At 45.9% G+C, this 21,062-nt stretch overlaps 1 protein-coding gene across 12 annotated transcripts in view; it reads right to left on the bottom strand.

The window, feature by feature from the left end:
- Nedd4l (NEDD4 like E3 ubiquitin protein ligase) overlaps nt 1-21,062 on the bottom strand; it is a 316,988-nt gene that overhangs the window by 6,554 nt on the left and 289,372 nt on the right. For all 12 annotated transcript variants that reach the window (XM_046419505.2, XM_046419506.2, XM_046419507.2 and 9 more), the window contains 9 exons: nt 20,614-20,735; nt 18,522-18,592; nt 16,654-16,749; nt 10,159-10,232; nt 8,069-8,129; nt 6,408-6,467; nt 4,890-4,997; nt 3,327-3,423; nt 2,536-2,608 (listed from right to left, as the gene is read on the bottom strand). In XM_046419505.2, coding sequence (XP_046275461.1) covers nt 2,536-2,608; nt 3,327-3,423; nt 4,890-4,997; nt 6,408-6,467; nt 8,069-8,129; nt 10,159-10,232; nt 16,654-16,749; nt 18,522-18,592; nt 20,614-20,735 — 762 coding nt within the window. The remainder of the gene's footprint in view (nt 1-2,535; nt 2,609-3,326; nt 3,424-4,889; nt 4,998-6,407; nt 6,468-8,068; nt 8,130-10,158; nt 10,233-16,653; nt 16,750-18,521; nt 18,593-20,613; nt 20,736-21,062) is intronic.

Below are 21,062 nucleotides of genomic sequence, written 5' to 3'. Positions count from 1 at the left end.
AGAGCTGAGGTCAGCTTTCTTCTCTGTAAGAATGGGTCACCATGACCCAAGTCTTTGAATTGTGACAATTATGAGGGTCAGTCAGTTCTGGTGTCTGGGACAGTGCCTGGAAGGTACCAGGTGCCAGTTACTGTTGAAGGACCTGGCTTGGTCTGCCACGAGGCAACTAGATGACAAGAGTCAGTCCCTGTCCTCAGCAGGCTGTAGCGGGCTAGGGTGTGTGGGCCAATGAGATCATGGATACAGCAGGGGGGTCTGTGATTCCTCTTAAAGAGTCATTTTAAACTTCTGAGGAGCGACTCTCACAGAACAATGAACTGAAGCCCCACGAATGTCAGACACCTGAGAGGGGCATCCGAGGACCCTTCAGAGGGCCAGCTCTGTCAGCTCTGCTCACTCTGCTAAATCAGATTTTTCAGTTTGCAGTCTGTGCATTTTATGTTCTCATGGAACATGGAAGAAATGAAACATCTCCATGGGGAATGTCACAGTGGAACCATTGCTAAGAAGTGGCCATAGAGTTCCTGTTCCCACCAACAGGGCCTGGCCAGAGGAAAGCCATTCAGACAGAGTACCGCAGTCCTACCTGGAGCCAGCCCCTCGTCCTCGGTCAGTCTGGTGAGGGCCAGCTGGCTTTACTTTCATGACACAGAGACCAGAAAAATCAGCTTTGGGAAGAGGCAGTTGGGCTCTCTTCCTCCTAGGTAACCTTTGCCCTTCCTAAGTCTACCTTTAAAAACGAATCTTTGAAAATATTTTTTCCTTAAAGTCCCACTGCCTAGGCCACATGCCACACCAACCAGGTCCTATTCTCTGCAAGCAGGAGCTTGGCATCGGTGTTTTTAACACCTTCTTTGTGGTTCCACTGCACAGCTAAGGTCAGCGGGTTGAATCGTGGCTCCAAAATTGAAAAGAAGTTCAACAGTCAGGTACCTGACCACAGGGTCACAGAGGGGCAGGGACTGAACAGGACAAGGGCTGTAACCACAGAAGTGGACATGGTGCAGTGAAGGGAACTGGCTATTTGTAGCTGACCCGAGTTCAAATCCTGTGATTTGGGAATCTGTGGACTGTGTATTCCTGAGCAAGTGTCCTAACACCCTGGGGAATGATCACAGTGTATCATAAGGTTGTCATCAAGAGGAAAATTGCCTGACCCATGGATGATGTTTCTTCCCAGTAATTTACTAATTTATAATATTCACCCTTACTGGTGCTTGAGACTGGGAGTTCTGCATGGATACAGCTGGTTCCTGGGGCTTGGCTCTGTAGGGCTGCCTTCCAAACCGAGGCTGTCGGAACCCAGAATGCTACCCTGGACTCTGATACTGTTCGGAATAAAAACTCTAGACTATCAAAACATGTTTCCCTAGAACAAAGGCCGAGAACCAAGACAATGACTGTTCTGGATATTCACCACTTTTAGGCTGGACTTGGCTTGCTTCAAAAAGGCCTGACAGGCAGTGACCACACTCACTCCATTCAGAGTCATATGACTGGTATAAATGGAAAAACCATTCTTTTCTATACAGAAGGAAAATACCTTTCCACAGCCAATGTTTTACAAGTTCACTTTTATGACTCTCCTCTATCAGGCCCTTCCCTTTAAAGCAGCAGCTTCCTGTAAGTACGTGGAGGAAGACTTTACCTGAACCAGGAGACATGCTTTACAAGGCTGGTGAGATTTATCTGGCAATAGGGAAGGGAAGACACATGTATCTGTGGAGCGTCTGTGGCTCATGTTAAGCCCAGTGTGGTCACTGCAGACTGGAAGCCCTGCTGCTTGTGACAGTGGCAGGCCATGCTGCTCACTACTTCCAGGAGGCCCACACCCCTGCTTTCTAAGGAGCAAGATTGAAAAGCCTAAGCAGAAAAACCAACACAGGGACATGAGCTCGGATTAGCAAGAGGTCTCTGTATGTGGTTTCACAAACCCACTGGGCCAAGTCTGTGTGGGTGCTGTGCAACTCTTCCAAGGAAACAACAGAGGCCTCCTTCCTACCTGCAGCCTGACAGGGCCTCCTAAGGGTGTGGGGTGCCACTCCTTGCCACCCTGGGCCATGGGCCACCTCTTAACACTCTTTCATCCATGATCTCAGTAAATTCTGGGGGGTCATGGGCTACTGACCTACACTTTTGAAATCAAGGCTTCTATAGGAAATTTTAACCTAAGTTCCAAATGACCTGTTTAAGGTAGAAGCAAAACCCAGCCCTGTTGAGAGGCTCACAGCTGCCACACACCTAAATGATGAAAAGTGAAATCTCTGCTCCCTAGAAGAGTCAGGGAGGTGGGGTCTGGAGGGGGTCCTGAGGAATGGAGGCCTTGGCCCTTTATGTGCAAACACTCTGGGAGGAATCAGACCATGCCTTCCAGTTCTGTCGGCGTTTACTGCAGTTTATGTTCTCATCACGACACTGTCATTTCACCCTGAGCTCTTTATGGGTAGGAAGTGCAGCACTCTTCCTCTAGGCTGGCGTCACGCAGCCGAGTGTGCAGCACACTGTGGGCTGACACTCCAGCATTGGGTCACTTACCATGTGTGAGCTCTGGGCAGCTTTTCAGGACTGCCCCATTGCTCTATTGTAAACAGCTGAGGACCATTGGAACCTGGACAGGAAAGAACAAGACATGTCAGCAGGGCCTGTGGCAGCAGGACAGAGCCGCAGGGACACTCAGAGAAGAGGGAAGACGGGAGGACAGTGGCCACTGCTGGGCAGGGCTTGGGGTGACTCCTGTGAGACCACCTTTTGCAGGGGCACAGTACTAAATGCTGGGAGCATTGGGAGTGGCACGAGCTCATGGCACAGACTCGGCTGCACCTGCCAGATGGAACTGCCCCAGGTGCAAGCAGCATAGCAACACCTGCACTGGGCCCAGCAGGTAAATCTATAGCTGCTTTTGGGGAAATGAATGAATGTGAGCTTCAACATGCAGTAGGAAGAGTGATTTCTTTCAAGTGAGCACTGAGGAATTTCGCCCCCTGGAGGGGAGGCGTCCTTGAGAGGATCACCTGGTGATTCTGGAACCACATGGGTGGGTAGGGGAAACCTTGTTTTTAAAGATATACTAAAAAAACTAAACTAGAAAAAAAAGAAAAAAGGAAAATACAAAACTATGGTTCTCTTCACAAACTGTGCCTTTCCTGAGGTAGAAGCACCTGTCTGTCTACGCAGGACCCTATGAAACCCATATGAGCATGTGAGCATGCAGACCTGACAGGGCTTCCTAGCCTTGGCAGAGGCCTCGGGGGGCAGAGTGTCCCTGGCCCACAGGAGACACGGGGCTAGAACCCCACAGGAGAAGTGGATCTGGGCATGGTGCTCACCATAAAGTTCGGCAAATCCATTCATGGGTACTCGGGATGTCCCTGTGACAAACTGCAGTAACCGGATCCGCTTCTCTGCATCCATCAGAAGCACAGCCTATGAACAGAGGCAGAAGGCCATCATGTCCCCATGTGACATGCAGCACATGCTGCTGGAATGCGGGCAGGCAAATTTAATCTTATTTATATTGCCATGGAAGAAGACCTAGACAGTTGACCCTGAAAACAGAGTCAGTATTTTTATTTTATTTTTTTTAAATGGCTACCACAATTCCAGCCTCTCTAATCTTAGTGACTGATCACCAGGTCTTTCTTCTTCTGCCAAGAGGCCAAAATAAATGATATAAAAAGCAAACTCTTTGATGGCATCCAGCTCAGGTTTCTGAGTTTGAGGCTTGCCAGCTCCCTCAAGGCCAATTATAAATATATAGTGTTCCAGAATGGTCGTCACAAGGGGAACCCAGGTGAGGAGACAGGATTGCAGACTGCAAATTCCCCAAAGACAACATTTTATGAAAAGAAGGAAAAACAAAGGCAAAAATAGGCCTCTAAAGCCATCTGTGTGATGTTACATATCTGGATGCTGCTTGAACTGCTATTAAAAAAACATATGAGGACTGGGGTGGTGGCTCAGTGGCAGAGCGCTTGCCTTGCACATGTGAGGCACTAGGTTCGATCCTCAGCACCATATAAAAATAAACAAAATAAAGATACTATATCCATGTATAACTAAAAAATAAAAAATAAAAAAACAAAGTCATAGGTGACTGAGACTTAATCAAGGATTTGAAGATTGTTTTAGCTTCTCCCCATACTTCTGCCGGCACTTAAAAAATAAAAATAATTTATAATTAATAATAGAAATAATTACTGATAGAAATAATATTAATGACAAATAATTTCTAATTTTTTAAACTTTAGAAATTAAAATGTTAGATAATCTCTTTAAATTTAATCAAGTCTTTTTTTGGTTGGGGGTGGGGTAGTTTTTTTTTTTTTAAAGTTACTTTCCATCTCTCTGAACAAACCCATTTCTATTTCACTTCCCTCCTGAGCCGAACAGGATGCAAGCGTTGGCCCTAAGATAGTAAATCAATTTTCATTTGCATTTTTGGTTGAGAGATATAAAGGTCCAAATTGGAACTAGTTTAAAAAAAAAAAAAAAAACTGAGAAAACGGTTTCTTCACAGAAAAATGGCATCTTGGACAAGTCAGCCCTGACAGTGAGTTTATACCCTGAGAAAGCTCATTCGGATTTCCACTTCTGAGGCCTAGTTTCACAGTACTCTGGAGACCACTGAACTCCTTTTCTTACTCAATGGATTCCTAAAAAAAAAGTTGCTTTAACAGGTGGTCAAGGAAGGGCAGTGGCCTTTCATGAGGATTCAAATCTCATGCTGTGCATGACAGAAATTCTAGACAGGGCTCTTCCCTTCCTAATGGTCCTAGTCCAAGCAGACCCTACATCCAGCATCAGTCCTAAAGTCAAGCCATTTGAGAGAGCCCGCTGTTGAGCCCTCTGCCCCAACTCGGCGGAGCAGGGCCTGGGCGCACTGGACTTACCTTCCAGAACCACTGAATGACAGGGTGGTTTGGGCAGTAGCCATTCTTGTAAATAGAATGCTGTCTCCAGTCGTTCACATCGACGTCACCCAGGCCGCACATGAGCAACTGTTAAGGAAATTGACCAGATGTAAGGGAGACAGGACATGAAAGCTGAACACATCATACACTAGGAAATTACCCTTTTGTCGCTGTGGAAAGTGAGTATGTTAGTGACTCATGAAAACCAATGAATGCAGATTCGTGTTCCAAACTTTCCCTGCCACACTGGGTCACAGAGACAGCACAGATAATGAGGGTGATTTGATTCTAACCCTCACACAAGGCCATGGCATTTCACACAGGAATTAAGGACACATCAGTCACCTTCCTCCTCCCCCAAACTTAAGCACAAGGATGGTGGATTTTCACACCCTGTTAGCATAGGCATATTACGGGGCTGTCTCCTTGAGAGGTTATTCATCTGAATATGTGAAACTTTCCTTACCCACCCCCAAATTAGTACGGATGACAGCAAGAACTCATCTTCCTCAGGTTGATTAAATCAGGTGAGGTCAATCGGCCTCACCCAGAGGCCCATGGAGCACAGACATGTAATGAGGCAGGCAGTCTAAGATTTGCTTTGCCTATCGTGTATCTCCAGTAAAGGTTTATCATAGATTAATGAATACGATTCTTCCTGCAGAGGGACTAGAATAAAACAGAGAGAACTACACCCAAAGCCTGAAAACTGAGTTCCTAGGCCTGACTGGGCTCACACCTTGCTGGGTCCACCTGTGAGGTGACTCACTTCTCCCTGCCTCAGAGACTCCACCTGCACAATTCCAGGCTCACAGTGCATGGTTTCTATGACTCCATTAATCCTGAGGTCTTCACTTTTAAGGTAAAAGTACAGAAAGCCACTCCATTGATATGTCCTGGACAACGGCCGAGTGCCATCACCAGCTTGGCAACAGACACAACCGCCTTCCCTCCTCCTGTTTTTCTCAACAAAGGGCAAGATATTCCTCGGGTTTTCAAGTTGCCCTCTTTCACCTACACCAACAGCAAGAAGCTAAGAGGGACACTCATCAAAATACCATTGCTGTTTTTCCTTAGTCCACATAAATTATGTCAAGTTCAAGGAGATCTCTGTTCTACAATCTCCAGGAGATGCTCACAGCCCAGTCTGTGCTCAAGTTCCCCATTTATTACCATGGTGGAGATGGGGAGGCAGGCGGGATGCCGGGCCAGCCTGGCCTTGAAAGAGGGTGCTGCTATAAACCAGTTTTTCTCTCCTGGTGCCACGAACCAAACCCAGCTCAGTGGGGACGTTCCACAACTGCCTGCTCATGGGCATGGGCGCTATGGTTAATGACTTCTTCTATCCATTAGTCCCACATCAGATAATGAAGCGCAAAATAGAATTTATCTCAACTTCCTCAGTAGGTCATGACAGATTAGAGAATATTAAAATATCATTTGTAATGAGAGATACTATTTAAAAATTATTTTACATAAAATGTTTGTAATACAAACCTCCAGCTCATTTTCATCAAAAATTTTAATCAAATCAATTGGAAGCAATTCTGTGAATCCCTGAAAGGAAAAAAAGAAAAGAAAATCACCCTAAACACCTTTTTTTCCCTCGAAAAAGACAGATTTTACAGAAAACATAAGCCCTTTTTGGTTGCTTAGAAAAACTCATTCCTTATTGATGATTCTTACATCAGTGACGGTATCTAGTTAACCAGAGTTTCCATAAAAACTGCAGAGTCACAACACAATTTTTTTCCCCAAGTCACAGAGTCTAGAAGGTTCAGGTAGTTAATATTTAAAACCCTATGACAGCATGGGACATTGCAGGCAGGTGAATTCCAAAAGCCATTTATGACATAGCCATTGTGAGCCAGAGAGTACAAGCCACAGACATTCAAGAGACACATTTAAAAATAACATGAAGGCATAGAGACGAAGCTCAAGAGGGGAGAGGTGGGGGTGTGCCGGGCACTGAAGAATCGGGGACAGCAGACCAGGCTCTCACTGAGCAGTGGCGTGAGGCAACACCAGCCTCTCTGTGCTGGGAGGAAGTTGGGCTCCCAAAGGGTAGACCATGGTGGGGCCCGGGAATCTGTGTCCTGGGGTTTCTTATCTAAATAAAGTCTGAAATGTGCCCCTCAAGACTGTCCTCACATTTTATGTCCCTTGAGACCTGAATTTTTGTGTTCTGCTCCGTGAGGACTTCCTTACTCCTAGCAGGTTCTGGGCTAGGGTTGGCTGAAGAGCTCTGCCACCAAGAGAGCCACATCTGTTCCTGGAAATGATGTGCGGTTGGAGCTTTCTTGTATTGTCTTTTTATTAAAAAAATATTTTTTAGTTTTACATGGATACAATATTTTGTTTATTTTCATGTGGTGCTGAGGATTGAACCCACATGTGAGGCAAGTGCTCTGCCACTGAGCCACAACCTCAGCCCTCTTCCATTGTCTTTTAAACAACTAACACTCATCAGATTTAAAAAAGGATTTCACTTTTGGTCAATATGGAACACCTCTTACAGAGAAGAACCCCTCGGCCTCTGCTAGAGGATCTTCAGAAGGGGCCTGGTGACAACCGCAGCATTGAGCACCTGGATCTAGGAGGTGCCTGCTTCCTTCCTTCCCAGGGTGGAAGTGGGCACAGGTACTAGATAAGACCCCACTGACAAAAATGTGCCATCCGTGTCCCTGAACAGGAGGGCATCCCCGAGGAATTTCAAGACAGGCATAAAGAAGGGCACAGCCACCGAAGGGGAACACAATGTCCCAGGAAGGAATGGCTTGATGGGAAACCGCCCTGCGCGTGTTCAGCCCAAGTCCTCAAACTACTTAGACCATGGCATCACAGTAGTAGGTAGACTCCTCGTGGGTGCCGCCTGACACTTCTAGATAATGGCTCTAGCTCAAGAGTGTAAAAAGTCTTCTTGAAGCACAGTTAAGACAAATTAGAAAATCAGAAGCAAAGCAAGAGAACACTTAAAAAAAAAAATGGTGGCACACTACTGAATACCCTCATCCTGGAGACTGGTCAAGGTGTGAGGTGGGCAGGGTGGCCTTCCTTGGGGTGTCCCCACCCTCCCAGTGACTCAGTGCATGGTCAGCTCCAGCACACCTGCAGGAGACTCACCAACCTCCCTCAACCAGGACTTGAGGAGCACTCACCTCCAAGAAGGCGTTCATTTGCTTCTGGACCCTGTTCACAAATCTCCACTGGATGACTAAGCTGCAGAAGAAAAGGGCACATGCTCAGCCACCTCCCTCATGGCCAGGGTTCACTGCTGTTTTACAATGGGGACTGCTGCTCCTTAGGCAGGGAAAGGGACAGAAACCCTTGTAACAGGGGGCAAAAGGGGTCTGCTATTGTGCATCCACTGTTGATTCAGGAATCTGTTCAAGAAGCACTGAGATACCCATGAGGAATATAAAATCCCACTGAGAATTTCCAAAGCATAACCGACCCCCACGCCCACCCCACCTTACTTGATCAAATCAAATGTCACCGATATGTGAAGAAGGGAGAAAAGATCATGAGGGACAAACACATAGCTATGTGTGTACCATACACACATATCCACACACCCACGTGCATAAATATAGATGTGCTTTTGTAGAGGGACTACATTATCATGTGCAACAATCCTCTAATACCAAAATTTGGAGGAGGAACTGGCAGACTCTCAAAGTAACTGAAATTTATTAAAACCATTTTCCCTGTGACAGTGTTCTGGGCAGAACTGATCACAAAGCAAATCCACTCTGGATTTCATTAAAGACATTTCGTCCTCACACAGGGCTGGTAGCACCACAGCAATGGCCCCTGAGGAGCAGCCTGCATATCCCAGTGCTCAGTCACTGCTTATAAAACTGGGCTGCAGTCAGTCGTCAGCCCAACACCACCTTCCGGTACCAGAGTGCAGGGCCAGGGAGCAGTTACAGATTTCGATCGTACTTTTTTTTTTTTTTTCCCAGTGAAGCTAGCTGAAACCCTGGCCGAACCCTGGCTCTCACCACATTTGAACCCCAGGATAATTATCTGCAAAGAGTGACGCACCACACATTTCACACACGTCAGACTCCTCAAACTTCAGGTCTTAGTGTCCTGGGCTGGAGCATTTTTAAAAAACGATTCACCATCTGTACTTTCCCAAGGAAGACAATGGTGTTACCTGCTAAAACTGTCTAAGATCAGAACAAGTATGCCAATTAATGGGGACACGGAAGAGCTGTCGCATCTAGTTTATTATGCACAACAAGGTTTCAACTTGAGAGTAGAGAAGCCTGTTGTGGGATGGTTCTATTCTCCGGGTTTCCTAGTAGAGACTGAAACACTATTTCTTCCTAATCAGGAAGCACAGGTTTTCTTTGCAGATCATAGTTAAAGATGCTGAGACCCTCAGACCATGGTTTCAATGCAAGCCCCTTGATTAACTTCAGGTGAGAAGAATGGAGGGCACTAGCTTGTTGAAACACGGGAGTGCTGTACACAAAATAAACTCAGGCCACTGCTGTGACCCACAGATGGTGGAGGCTAGGGCCCCAGAACCAAATGCTGCCGCACTGACCTCATCCCTGCAGCTGGCAGCCTGAAGATCCTCGGAAGAGCCCAGCAAGGTGTGTTTGAACCACACAGTGATACCCAAAATGACAATGTAACATACCCAACCAAAAGACCTTCTGCCTCGTACAAATGACCTAGGACTGCTTAAGAGCTGGACTTCCAAGAGAATTTAACATTATTCTACCAAACCAGAGAGACTAGGTTAAGAATATTACAAATATTAGAAGCATTTCATTATGCTTATGCATGTGAAATTCTTCCTAATCCATTCTAATTATTTCTCCAAGTTTTCATTTTGAAAAAGAAATCAGGAGAGAGAGAAAATATCTTATCTCTGGTAGTTGCTTATTTTACCTAATTAGTTCCTGCCACTGGGTTTCACTGTTGCAATTCTAAGTTTTAGATGATACCCATATACTCAAAAAAAAAAAAAAAAATTCGTCCTATCACTCAACAATTACACCCTTTCTCCCTGCTCTCCCCCTGATAGCAGAGCTCACTGAAGTCACAAGACAAAAATCTCCATTCCATATTCAACATCCCACATTCAACCAGCCCAGGTCAAAAGGAGCTCACATTGTGCAAAGTGACTAAAGACCAACTGAACACACATGAGCTGCTTTGGCGGAGGATGTCAACCAACTATGTTCTTCAATTTATTACCAGAAATATTTGTAAATATGTGTATACGTACTCAATATATTCCCTTTTGTTTTCATTTGTTACCATTATCTCGGACCCATTGGGTTTCAAATCCACTTGGTATGTCTGTAATCAAAGAAAGAACAACAATTACCATAATGAAGTTATTTTGTGTATTAAGTAATATTTTGCTATAAAAGAAAAAAATTATTCAAAAATATTTCCCAGAAAATGGGCTCTGTGTGTATGAGAATGTCTAATGAGGCTTTGAAACTGCTAAGACGTTACACACTTAAAGACGTTATCATTAATGGCAAATTATTTTATGGTTTTAATTATCCTTCATACATTAGCAACAATGCAGAAGAGCAACATTGTTCATCTGCTATTCATTGAGAAATTAATTATGTTGAACAGAAAAAAGGACAGAGTGCATGCATCAAAACCAGAGAGATCCAAATTCTAATGCATTCTGTTTGTTTCTAGAAATTAGATTTTAGAGTCATAAAAAAAGGATGCATGGAATTTATTGCAAAGAGGCAAAAGACAGGGACTTTAAAATAAGAACACAGGGAAGAAAGCAGCTTGAAAAGCCAGGCTGCAGACAGTTATTTGCACTAGGACACTTCTTGCTCTCTGCCCCACGGTGCTCTCCCTCAGAGCAATCCTGGATGAAGGAACAAAGCTGTTGACATTAAGCCATCCCTTTTCTGTTTGGTGTTGACCCAGCCCTGGCTTCATGTCAGTACATGTGATGCAAGACCTAGCACAAGAGAGGGAGACGCCTTTCATTTAAAAATAAAATGTTGATTCTCATTGGAGGAATTTTCAAACAAAGAAGGTAGAAAAAAAAACTTATCCCCACCAACTCCCCTGCTAAAAGACAGCCACATGGATATTTCCGGGGGATCCCTTGGAGTCTCCTTCTCCACCCACCCAGCTGTATAACAGAGTCAATCAAGCCTGCGGGAAGCTTTCCATAGCAGGTATCTGAGTTCTAGCCATAAGAGGGACAGGACTCCAGTGTGTGCATGGATCTTTGCCCAGCAGAGTTGCTCCAGCCGTCTTCCCACCCTGCCCTGCACAGCCAGTCTTGTCTCCCAGTCTTTTCTGTCTCAATTTTCACTCCCGTTCACACTGGGGTGGCATCGTCAATCGCATCCATCATTGTATTTTTTTTCCTTTTCCCTCTTCCTCTGGGAAGGGATCTCACTTTTCCACCACATGACTGAATTCCGTTTTCTATAATGAATTCAACTTTTGGCCTGATACAGATTCTAACTCTGTTCATTTTCCTCAAACCCTTCCAATGGCTCCACCTCCCTTTCCTGCTGCTGCCCTCCAGCTCCTACCCTGTGGAGGACGCCATTTCTCACCTGGACAATGGTGTAGGCATATTTCCTGGAGAACATTTCCAGTTGTTTTTTTTTTTTTTTAAGATCTGTGGACAGTGTTCATTTATACCTTCTGTAGTCGTTTTTAGTGTCATTGATTTTTCTTTTTCCTCCATTTAGTCCTCCTCTAAGGTTGCCTGCTGTTCCCTCCAGGAATGGAGGTTTTCTACCTGACCCACACCACTGACAGGTTAATAATCCAAGCCTTGATACAGGGCAGGCTTTCAGGGCAGCTCAGCTCTCCCGACAGACTCTTCCCCAGCTCTGGAACAGTCTAGGCAGGGAGCGTAAATAACACCCACAATCCCTAGACTAACACTCCTTCCAGGACTCACCCTTCTCTAGCTCTGCTTATAGGGGCCCCCAGGGGGCCCCTGGAGTTGTGAATTCCAGGGTGCTACTGAATGAGAGGGTCAGCCACAGACATGGGGGTACATCTCTGCTGCCGAGAGCCATAGTTGAGTCGGAATGACTGTTCCAGAGCTGGGGAAGAGTCTGTCTCGGGAGAGCTGAGCTGCCCTGAAATGCCTACCAACAGATCATGGTTAAAAATATATGGTACATCTAAAAAATGGAAAGTGTAGCCCTTAACATGACATAGATTAATATTTACTAACATGGAAAGTTATCTGTGATACACTAGGTTGAACACTACGGGCAAAGTACAATTTCACTTCCATAAAAACAAACTGAAACAGAACTTTCTAAAAATAATTTTAGAAGATACAAATAAAAATTTCAGCCATGATTTTTCTCGAGATAGTGGAGATAGATGATTTATATAAATTTTAGATTTTTACTATACAGACTATTTTTACAAAGAAACATTTTTTGATCAAACCAATAAAATTGTGAAAGAAAAAGAAAACCAAGACTATTGATGCTAAATAACGTGGCCATAGGCAATAGTCTGTGGTGCCCATTTAAGAGCTGATTCTGCTGGTGAAGGGTATTCATGGGTGGGCCTGGGAAGGGTGGTTTGCTGGTCCCCACCCTAAAGCACTATCCTGGAGCGAGGCCCCCAGGTCCCTGTGCAGGCTTCTCAGTTCAAACCATCAGTGGTGCTGACTTCCGACCCTTCCTGGGTCTTCATTTCTTCCCCTGTGGGGCCAATCCCTGTTGACCTTGTGTATTTCCCCACTCTGTTAAATACACATGTCTACCCTGACACTGGCATTCTGGGCCAGGTTGTCAGTCTCTTGGGTTTGAAGTCCTGAAGAGCATAATACAAAGGACACTAATACAATGTCTGGCATGCAGGAGGTGCTCAATAAGTGCTTGTAGAAAAACTCCTATTTTTTTCTTTAAGTTTAGTGGCCTGATCATAAATTTCTCTCTTCCTCATAAAGACCAGAAGAACCAAGCCTGATGGTACACACCTATAACCCCAGCTACCTGGCAGGCGGAGGCAGAAGGATCACAAGTTTGAGGCCAGCCTAGGCAACTTGGTGAGTCTGTTTCAAAATAAAAGTGTAAAAAAAAAAAAAAAATATATATATAGGGTTGGGGATGTATGGTAGAGTACTTGCCTAGCAGATGCAAGCCTGAGTTTGATCCCCAGCACCACAAAAAAATGTAAAACATCAGAGGAAACAACGAGATGACGTGTGACCCTCATAGAAGTAGACACCCTTAGCTGAGATATAGTTTGGATCCTATTGAGCTGCTGGACTTGGGCAGAGTGAAGTCTGGGTGCTTCTAAGACTCCATCCCCTGGTGCTGAGTGCTAGACCTGGCTCCCTGCGGTATGTACAGCCCTGCAGGATGCGGCCTCGGGGGCAGTCAGAGCCCACAGCCCCTGCCCTGGCCTACCTCACCCTTCCTATGCTCCCCCAGCTGACAGTAAGGCTTCGTACAGACAGTACTGAGGTCTCTGTCACTTCCTGCCTGACTTCAAATTTCCTTAGCTGCTTCTGTCTGTCCCTTGACTGACCTGATATTAAGAGCACCACTCCAGACTCCTGGTCTGGGTCTTCCTGGCTCTGCCGTCCCCTTCCTCCACCTCACATTCCTCATTTTGATCTTTTCACTCGCTCCCTTCCCCCAACCCAGTGTTCTCAACCTTTACTTCATCACAATTGCCACACCTGGATGACTTACCTACGTCTCTGACATCCGAATACGTGGATATAAGGCATACTTGTGCTACAGACCCTGGGGTGGCAGTGAGCCCTTGCAGCATCTGAGATGACCAATTTTCTTCCTTTTCTGATCCCCCCCACTGTGTGTGTGTGTGTGTGGTGCTGGGGATTGAGCCCTGCTAGGCTAGGCAAGAACTCCACCATACATCCCCAGCCCTTTTAAAATTTTATTTTGAGACAGGGTCTTGCCTTGAACTTGCAATCCTTCTGCCTCGGTCTCCAAGGAGCAGTTGGGGCGATCACCCTGTTGAGAGAGCATGCTTCACTTGACAGGCTGGGGAGAAATTGCTGCCCCCTGCCTCCTGCACAGCTCCTTGAAGACCCATGCCCCAGAGCCTCTCCAAAGCGCCACATGGATCTGCTTTGCCAGTGCACAACAAAGCATGATAACATGTGCGTGTGTGCATGTCTGAGTCTTCGGTGCATGGTTGGTCTTCTTGCTTAGTGTCTGACAACCACTCAGATACCGAAAGTTCTCCAGTGGAAACACAATAGGCCCCAGAAATCAGTAGCTCCAGATTCTCATCAGCCAGAAAGAAAACAACCTGCACAACAATGACAACAGCTGCAGCTCTGTTACGCGGATTAACAGCTACCAGACTTCATGGTCTGACACTTCTGATTGTGAAATGAGAAATGGAACAGCTCAGAACCCAGTGGAAGGCTGACTGTGTCTGTTTCACCATGGCAACTGCATTCCCTCCACTCCACGGAGAACATGACTTTTCTTTTGGTATCTGCAAGGAATGGACCTCTCTCATGTTAGGTCTTCTGCAGTGCCTGGCCACCAGATCTGCAGAGAGTGGAAAGAGGCAAGAGGCCTGGACAGATGTCTTGCTAGTGCCTGCAGTTTTGTTTCAACAACTGACGCGTGAGTGTCTACCATGTGCCAGGCACCAAGCTAATGGCAAGTGTGCAAGAGAGGCAGCACTCAGCTGCCGTCACCAAGAGGAAGTCTGGCAGAGACAGATGTCACACACATACTCAAAGAAATGCCAAGTTCACTGTGTTGCGCACCGTTAGGACGACACGAAGATCCTCTGACGTACATGGCCTGTGGTCAAGAGCTAGCTTTCCAGAGAAGGGATGTCTGCTCCGAGAGTGGGAAGGAGACGCTCCCAGCAGAAGGAAGAGCAAGAGCAAGTCCTGAGGCAGGAAGCAGCTGAGTGGGCTCCAGGCTGCCAGTGGGGCTGACCCAGAAAGTGGGAGAAGCAGGTCTGTGGTACTCCTCGAGGGGAGGAGCAGGCCAATCACGCAGGGCCTCATGGGACAAAGGGCAGACCTGGAGCTTTACCTCAAGGACACTGGGAAAGCCCTGAAGGTTTCTGGCAGGGAAACAGCATGACGGTTTTACTCTGGAAAGACCACTGCACCATTATGAGAGGCCAAAGTAGAGAGAGACTGGCAAGGAGTCTCTGGGAAGACAGCCGCCTGGACTTGGGGGTTAGTGGTGTAGAGACAGGGAACAGATGGGAGGCATCTCTGAGAGGTGCCATGAACAGGGCTCTGTGTGAACTGAATAGGAAGAAAGAGACCAATACCTGGCAGCTTAATTCACTCTAAATTCCTGCCCGGAATGGAAAGTAGGTACATGAACCCCTTTTCATCAGGTTAAGCTCTCTGAAAGGGGAAGGCAATAATTTGACAAACTGAGCACCTGATCATCTCCTGGGTCTGTGCTGACTGCATCTCCCTACCCGATTCTACCCAAAGTCAAAAGACCCCATGGCATTAAAGGAGGTGGTTCGGTTGTTTATCGTGAACAATTAGCATCAAGTATAACGATAAACATAATCTCTATCTGAAGTCTACTTAAAAATACAACATCCTCTGTTTAGTTTTCAGTTATTAAATAGAAATAGTTACATCCAACTACAACTAAAGAAAGTTTCCCAGCTCGTTTACTTCAACCACTGTCACGGCTAACAGTTTTCTGAACTACTCTGCGTCCGCTGGTTTATGCGTTTTTCTCTTGAGAATACACAAAGAGGCACTCGTATGCATGTGACACACAAGACTCATTTTGTCTTTGGTGCCATCCTTTCCTTCATTTGTTAAAAGTGATCTAGGAAAATCATCTATGTGCTACTCTCTTTTGGGGGACGGGTACTGGGGATTGAATCCAGAGGTGCTTAACCACTGTGTAATACCCCCAGCCCTTTTTGAGACAGGGTCTCACCAAGTTGCTGAGGCTGCTCTTGAAAACGGGCAGTTAAGACTCTTAAATAGGGACAGCTTAAACAAAAAGTGTTGTGGGGTTAGTTCACTTTCAATAATCTCTGAGGCAATAAAAAAATAAATCTATTTCTTTTTCCATATGGCAACCCTGAAAATGGGCTCTATGACCTAATTAATTTCAAGGCCATGCAGTTTTGGACCTAGAGATGGGAAATATCTCTGGGCTTTGGTCAGGAGCAGATGATACTCCGCCCCGATCTCAGGGAAGCATCATTACTGGACAACAACCAAGTCCCAAGTTGACGCTTTCAGGTTTCAGACAAACACACCCTCCAGGCCCCAGGAGGGTGATGAAGACCCCAAGCAGGCAGCTGTGTCTTTGAAAGTGACTTTTATGATGAATCCAGCCTGATGGCCACATGGGAGCACAGCAAGAACAACAGAAGACAAACCCAAGCCCACAAATTCCAGCAGGATAACAGAACTACAAAGCAGAGAAAAAACCCTGTGCCCTCAGCATGTGTTTACCTTGCAGTAAAACGGTCACACTATCACTGACTACCTCAATGCTAAGACCAAGGATTGGCTTTGGAGCAGAGAGGCTGATGCATGCTCCTGAGGCCTCTTGAATGTCTAACTTTGTGGGGAAGAGAAGGGGCCGTAACCAGGACTTGGCTTCCTGGGACAATAAGCAGGTGCTGCCACAGTGAGGTGATAATGAACACCTGAGCTCTGGGTGGCCCTTCTTAACTGTCCAGGAAAGCAGCGATAGAGCCTATGAAAGAGACAATGTTCTTTGAAAGCCAAAGGGCTCCTGGTGTCTCCTCCACGTACCTGCCCAAAGTTCTCTTCATCGATGCAGAACATGAGGTCCAGTTCAGTAGGATCATTTTCTAAGATCCACTTCAAAGAGTTGTAGTATTCACTATCCTACAGCAATGACACAGAAAGTACAGAATTAAAAACACAAACTCATCTGACTCCATTCAAGTCCTTTTAATATAACTCCATGCTCAAGAATTTACACTGTTCACTAATGTGATGGTGCCTGCCCCATTCCAACCCACCCTCCCCTTTAATTTAAAAGGGGAACAAAACTTTGAGGGTTAACAGGGGTTTGTAGTTGACTCCTGTCCTCTGTGAAATGGGTAGAGGATGCCCACTGCAGAGGGTGTCAGAGCAGCTGGACTGTCCAGGTCTACAGAACTCAACATGCACACAGCAATACACTCCCCGGCTTTTAAGAGTGAAGACAGAGGAAAATGGGCAGGACAGAGATGGTTCTAACTGAACACTGGTTTTACAGATTCCATCCCTTCCTGTGCTTTCATGGACCTCTGCAAGTTAATTAAAGCAAAAAGGGAGGCAACTCTGATTTCAGAAATGAGTAGGAGCGCCATGGGCCACCAGCTCCACTCTGCTCAGGCCCAGGGTCTCTACTGCTGGGGACAACCAGGCTCTGAAAAGGCCAAGATAATATGCACACTGCATCTAAAACACTGTCACCACAGAGTTCAAAATTAGACTTTAAGAGCAATTTCTATGTCCCTTGCTTCTTTTTAATACAGCAATAACACAAGATTATAAGCAAAGGCAAAGACTACAAGGAGAAGTGAGATGGCACTTAAGGCTGTGTCCCCAGCCCAGTCCTGACAGCATGCAGCAGAGGCCAAGGCCTTCTCTCCTTTCCTACTGTGAGAGAAGCAGCAGCTGCTCAGTGCTGGTCAGCATCAAGGACACGGCTCATGTACCAAGGAGTAGAGGGGACAGTCACTACACCCACCAGCAAGACTGAGGGAGGTCCATTATGTAAAAAATAAAAAAGGGGCTGGTGTTGTGGCTCAGTGGTAGAGCACAAGCCTAGCATGCAAGAGGCACTGGGTTCAAGTGTCAGCATCACATATGAAAAAATATATAAAATAAAGGTCCATCGACAAGTAAAATAAATAAATAATTGAAAGAAATAAAAAAAAGACTGAAGAAGGTAGAATTTCTAACTTGGGCAAAGCTTCAAATACCCCATGTGAATAAAAGATGCGTCCTGATGTCCCCGTGCCTGTATTGGCACATGGACAAACACCCGGACACTTCAGAGGTAGAAAGTGGGTAGAGGTAAATTGAAAGAAAAACAGAAGCATGAGTATACTATGAAAACAAAGTTAGCTTTGGCTTTTGTAGAAAATCCTATCTACTCTAATATGGCCAGTTCCAGCAAGATTAGCGAGTTCAGTGCAAAGCGAAAACCCAGACCACCCTCAGGAGGCCCTCACCCTGACTCTGCCATTCTGAGTGGGCACTCATCCTCCACAGCTAGCACAACTGCATACTCTTCCTATAGTCCTGGCCTTACACTGCCATGATTCTGAGGTCAAGGAACAGAGGACAGGGAGGAATCTCTAGGCACTCTGCACTAACAGGATGGAAGACAGGCTACAGTGAGGTCTCCAGATACCTCTTAAATGTAATTTGTTTGCACAAGTCCTGTGCCGGGTAAATGGGGGTAACTGGACTTTGGTGTATCTATCCTAAGTACCATGACCCCAGGAAAACTGAACAGTGATTTGCTTCTTACAAAAATTAGGGAGATTAATTAATTTTTGTTCCCTGTTCACACTGAACAACACCTACAGCAATCACTGTGACTTTGAACATGGTCTCCAACACTCATCCATAGGGCCCCATGATGGTCTGTGTCTACTCACCACAGATTCCATGTCATTCAGAGTTATCTGCTTTCCCAACATCATCTTGTAAAATGGTCGAATGAAGAAACCTAAAATATGGCAAAAACCGGGTTTATTTTCAAGTCTTTGAGGCTGCTGTACAACAGAGCATGAAGTAGAAGATTAATCCGTTTTCCAGTTGAATGAAACCAGGACAGAATAATCAGGAACCTTCTAGAGTAATCCAGAACCAGTAGAGGACGACCTGGAAAGGGGGGCCGAGGGGGAAGAAGGTGGCTGTCCCAACAGGCGTGGTATAAGAGAGGGCTGAAATGGCTTCCGGAGGCCACCAGTGAGCCCCAAGTCAAGCAGGAGTGTGCATGCAAATGAGGACATGACAGAGGAACCAACTGGGGACACATTAGCTATTGGTCAGGGTGGAAATGCATGGTGTCCCAGGCCAGAGAAGGGGCTGGACAGGTAGAGCTTGTGTGGGGCTGGAGGGAAGGGCTAATCTCGAGAGCAGTGAAAAGTCACTGAAGATCCAGGAAACCCCAGGTCTTTCAGTATGATTGCTCGGGCAGTGACCGGAGGAAACCTGAGAGGAGAGGGAGGCTGGGTCTGCACACCATTCCCTACAGTGTCGAGGACAGGGACTTCAGGGAGGTCATGGCAGAGAGGGTGATTCTTCCACCATGTGGACATCCCCCAGCAGGGACCTCCACAAAGGAGGGAGCATCACACGCCGCCTCGAATGGCCCTGGCCCCTTCTTGCTTCACCCGCACCCCAGTGCCTGCAGCGCGGGCCCATGTGCCTCTGGCTTGGCACGGACTTAGGGTCACAGACTCCGGGATACTTTGGTCAGGTGAGAGGACAAAGCCCAGGGCAGGGGCAGTAGACACATGTGCAGAGGATGCTCTGCTGATAGGCATTTGCATTTTTAAGAAACTGAAGACCTGATGATCATGCACAGCTGTGGGCTCTGTGGCTGTAACTGATGCAAGCTGTGACCCACTGGCAGGGACCACTCAGCAGTGGCTCGGCTCCCTGTCTGTATGGCCTCCCTCCATTATCCCGCCACGGAGCTTTGCTCCTGGCCAACCCAAGCTCTCTGACACAACCCCAGTGTTTGATGCTCACATGTGACAAGCCCCAAGGTAAAGCACTCCCAGCTGGTCCGTTTCTCCTCTGAGCACTCAGTGTGCCCCACGCCCCCCTGCCCTGCCCCTTTTGCCTACATGCTATCATTGTGATTCTTCTGCTTTTGGTTTTTTTTCCTCGCTAAAATAGGAGTTCACTGAAGTCAGGATCAAAATCAGTTAGCAATTAACAGTAAAAATATAAAATATATCAATTATTTATTGGAATGCAATTAACATTATTCCCCTGGAAATAGCTCTCTCGACAGTAACTGAAATGTCAATCTCTAATCTTAATGTCTTTCATTTTCAAACATTTCATACCCAAGTTCTTAAAAAAATATTTCTGATGTCTCCTCACTGATGATTTCTACAGTGGCCTCTTAGGAGCACTTTTGAAATGACTTTTGAAATCTGTATGATAAGCCATAGCCAGGCAGGGGGTCTGACCTGTAATTTCTCTAAGATCTTTTGAAATTCTCCTATGATTTACATCTCTAAATAGGATGAAGTGATTTTGTGTCATCTGTCTCAGCAGGGACTCTGGGGTTATAATATTACTTTGGAATTATTTAGTCTTTTCACGTTAGAAAAATAATTCTGGGGACAAATGGAACAATGGCAGGATATTGATGGATTAGATCATTTTAATTAACTTTTCAATTAGTTTTTCCATCTGTCACCAGATCTAGCTCTCACTAAAGAAAACTTATTCTGGCAAACATACAAAATGCATAAATACAGAATGTTCTGTGCTTCACAATTAAATTAAAAAATATTTTTTAAAGCTGTCCAGAGACGCTCTGTCTTCAGTACCCAAGATGACACCAGGAAAAAGATCACCGTTATGGGTGAAATATAAAAATTATTCACTGCATTAACGAGAAACAGCGAAGCTTTTACTTATAATCTGTGATGTGAAAGAACCTAAGAAGAAGCATGGACAGCAATGATCCTGTTCTTACAGCTTCAAGATTTCTAAATCACTTACCATCTAAGAGTTTCCCATGAAATACTGCCAGACCAGCAACTCTCCCAATAAAAGTGAAGTAGGACAAATGATCTTCGTTACAGAGGCCCGAATTGGGATTGATCTGAAGTGTGTAGTTGTCCCTTTGGGAAAAGAAAAGAGAGAAGTAAGGCCCAGTCATAATTTTAAACAAGAAACCCAGAAAGCTGAATTTTTCTTTGCCATTTGTCATTCGGCTCCTGCGGTGCTCTGGCAAATGTCCTGCACCTGGTGGGAAAAGGTGTGATGGGAGGCTGGGACTCAGCATCCAGTCATCCTCTGCTGGGCCCAGCTGCTGAGGCCTGCTCAGCAACACGCAAGCCAGGCAGAGTGAGAGATCTTCAGAAGCTGCCGTTTGCCCACGTGGGGTCTGTAACAATGTCAGCAAGCATCTGGGGAAGATGAGATGGGCTGCATGATGAAGGGGCTGA

Source organism: Marmota monax, unplaced genomic scaffold (assembly GCF_021218885.2).
Source record: "Marmota monax isolate L192 unplaced genomic scaffold, Marmota_monax_Labrador192_F-V1.1 WCK01_AAM20220418_F8-fsc00088, whole genome shotgun sequence".
Taxonomy (NCBI): domain Eukaryota; kingdom Metazoa; phylum Chordata; class Mammalia; order Rodentia; family Sciuridae; genus Marmota; species Marmota monax.
The sequence above is the reverse complement of the archived record's forward strand: the minus strand, read 5'-3'. Positions and strand labels throughout refer to the sequence as shown.